This window comes from Propithecus coquereli, unplaced genomic scaffold (assembly GCF_000956105.1).
Source record: "Propithecus coquereli isolate 6110/MARCELLA unplaced genomic scaffold, Pcoq_1.0 Scaffold5, whole genome shotgun sequence".
In the NCBI taxonomy this organism is placed as follows: Eukaryota; Metazoa; Chordata; class Mammalia; order Primates; family Indriidae; genus Propithecus; species Propithecus coquereli.
Window position 1 is genome coordinate 20,593,281 of NW_012150840.1, and position 2,756 is coordinate 20,596,036.

The 2,756-nt window shown below is 35.1% G+C and overlaps 1 protein-coding gene across 1 annotated transcript in view; it reads right to left on the reverse strand.

Moving 5' to 3' along the window:
- The window catches only part of CEP128 (centrosomal protein 128kDa), a 414,369-nt gene that overhangs the window by 395,597 nt on the left and 16,016 nt on the right, over window positions 1-2,756 (reverse strand). Inside the window, exon 5 of the mRNA XM_012656064.1 lies at window positions 56-147. Coding sequence (XP_012511518.1) covers window positions 56-147 — 92 coding nt within the window. The remainder of the gene's footprint in view (window positions 1-55; window positions 148-2,756) is intronic.

The window sequence follows — 2,756 nt, forward strand, 5'->3', positions numbered from 1 at the left end:
AATTTATTCTCCTAAACAATTTATGCCTCCCATGAAAACCAAATTCTGCTTTTACCGGCTTCTTCTGGAAAGTTCCCTGTTAAAATCATCTCCAAGGCGAACTTGTTCACTGCTGAGGTCTCGGAGGGACTGATGAAAAGCATGAAGCTAGCAAAGACAAAACAGAGTTATCCATTTAGGATTCTACTGAATTCTTCCAGTAAGACTTACTGAAGGTAAGAATAAGATCTTGTTCTTTGCAATAATGACCAAATTCTATAATCTCATTAAGAAAGAATAAAATAAATGCCTGTTCTGAAAGAAAGAAAATATTTTTTCAAAGAGAAGCAATTTTTAAAAAGCTATATATAACATTAACCATCACATTCTCTGTAGTGCAGCAATTCTACTCCTTGTACATACTCTAGAGAAGTCTGCAAACTTTTTCTGTAAAGGGTGCAGTAGCAAATATTTCAGGCTTGCAAGTTGTATCATCTCTGTCACAATTACTCAACTTTAACACTGTAGTGCAAAAATAGCTATAAACAAATAAGCATGGCTGAGTTACAACAAAACTTTATTCTATCAGCCTACATACCTTAGTTTCCCAACCCCTGCTATAGAAAAACTCTTGTCCATCTACACTAGGAACCATGTATAAAAAAGTATGAAGCAGCATTATTTATAAAGAGAACACAAGAAACAAACCAAAAGGACACCAAGAGTAGAATGGAAATAAATCAGCTGCAGTATATTCCTCCAGTGGAATACCATAAACATTGAAATTAAATGATCAAAGCTACCCACACAGTAGTTAGGCTGAATGTCAAAAACATAACATTAAATAAGCAAACCACAAAAGATTACAGTAGTATTCCATTTATATAAAGTTTGAAGGCAGGCAACACCAAACAAGATGTAGGTAGTAAATATATTTTTTAAAAAAAGCAAAATAATGATAAATATAAAAGTCAGGAGAATGGATACCCTTTGGGGAAAGAAGGTGCATAAAAGAGGCTTGGGGGTATGACAATGCTCTATTTCTTGGCCTGGGTGGTGGTTCCACGGTGTTTATTCTCATTACTGTATCTTTAACTATAAATATATAAGCTATGTATGTATTTGTATGCTATAATTTATAATAAAAATTTGTAAGTTATACAGACTTGCAGTAACAACAAACTGATTCATTTCAACAAATGCACATTGAGCAACTAATCAGTGCCAGCTACTGGGAAACAAGTGGCTCACAATCTGGTATAGGAGATAGATATGTAAACAAACCACAATTCTTTACCGAGAGCATTAGGAAAGTACACAGTCAAGTAGAGTGAAGGGTTATCTTAAGAAAATAGAACTTAAAATAAGGAAGAACAATAAAAAGAAAGGAGTGGAGGAAGTGTAATGAATGAACAAGCCATCCACTTAGGATTTGCCATCATGATTTCCCAATTTTGCCAACCAGAATCCTAGGACTCATCCTTGACACCTCCTTTTTACTCATTTCTGCCTTCCCCACATGGCTATCTATTCTTCAAGACCTTTCAATTTTATCCACTAAATAGTTTTTAATTCTACCCCATTCTCTCCAACTCTATTTTTCCTAATCCAAGTGACCAACAATTCACACCCAGACCACAGCAATATCCTCCTAACTAGTATGCCCACATTTACTCCATTTTCCACATTATAGCCAGTGTGATCTTTTCAAAATAATTTTGTCGGTGCCTTACAAGGCTTTGCATGATCTCAGCCCTTTATACTTCTTTAGCCCCGTGGCCTTCTTTAAATTGTTCATAGGTGCTATCCTCCCTTTTGCCAAACTATTTGTTCTACCTGGAATGACTCTTACTCAACTTTCAGACCTCAGTTCAAATGACCTTTCTTCAGGAAGACTTCCTCAACTAGGGCAGGTCCCTCTACCATATGCTCCTGTAGCCCTATGCTTCTTTCCACTATAGCATGCACCTCAAGTTCATAATTATGGGTACATTTATGTACTTATTTGATTACTATATTCTATTAATATCTAGCTCCCCCTCTAGATTATAAGCTCAATGATAAGGCAAGGATTTTGCCCTTCATTGTTTTCAGGTATAAGCACTATCCCAATGACAGAGGCACTAACAGAATGAAGAATAACTGAGTAATGTTAAGGTATTGCTCTCTGCTCTAGGTTCAATCATATAGTCCATGCTAGTAAGTTGTATCCACCAAAAAATAACATACTCAATAAAAAGTTCCCACGAGGTATTTTCTTATGTATTTGGTTCTATTATCACTTTATCTTATGCTATAACAGGCAACAGCTACAGGTAAGTATACTGAGACAAGCTTTGCCTGCCCAATCCTAAAACTACCAAAACAAAAAAGGTCAAAGTTAGAAACTTCCCCTAGCCCTTTTCTAATTAATTTATCTACCCAAGATAACAAAAGAAAAAATTTCAGCTTGACAGAGAACTTTAAAGAAGCAGGAAAAGAAATATATCCATAGAACTAATACTTCAGAAATCTTTAGTGAATACATAAGGTATGGAATTTCTTACTTAATAGAAAATGGCACCATCAATGATTCAACAATCACAAAAATATTAATGGTGGAAAAATCAATAGGTCAATCACACAAGGACTAACTTGTTCATACCAAACCAAACTTAGCAAAATAGAAAGTAGCTGACTTAGCAGGACTTAAAGAAGAATGAGCCATCCAAACAAGGAAGGAAACAAGAAAACACATCAAATTCACTTTTAAATGTTCTACAAAATGTAATCCCCAT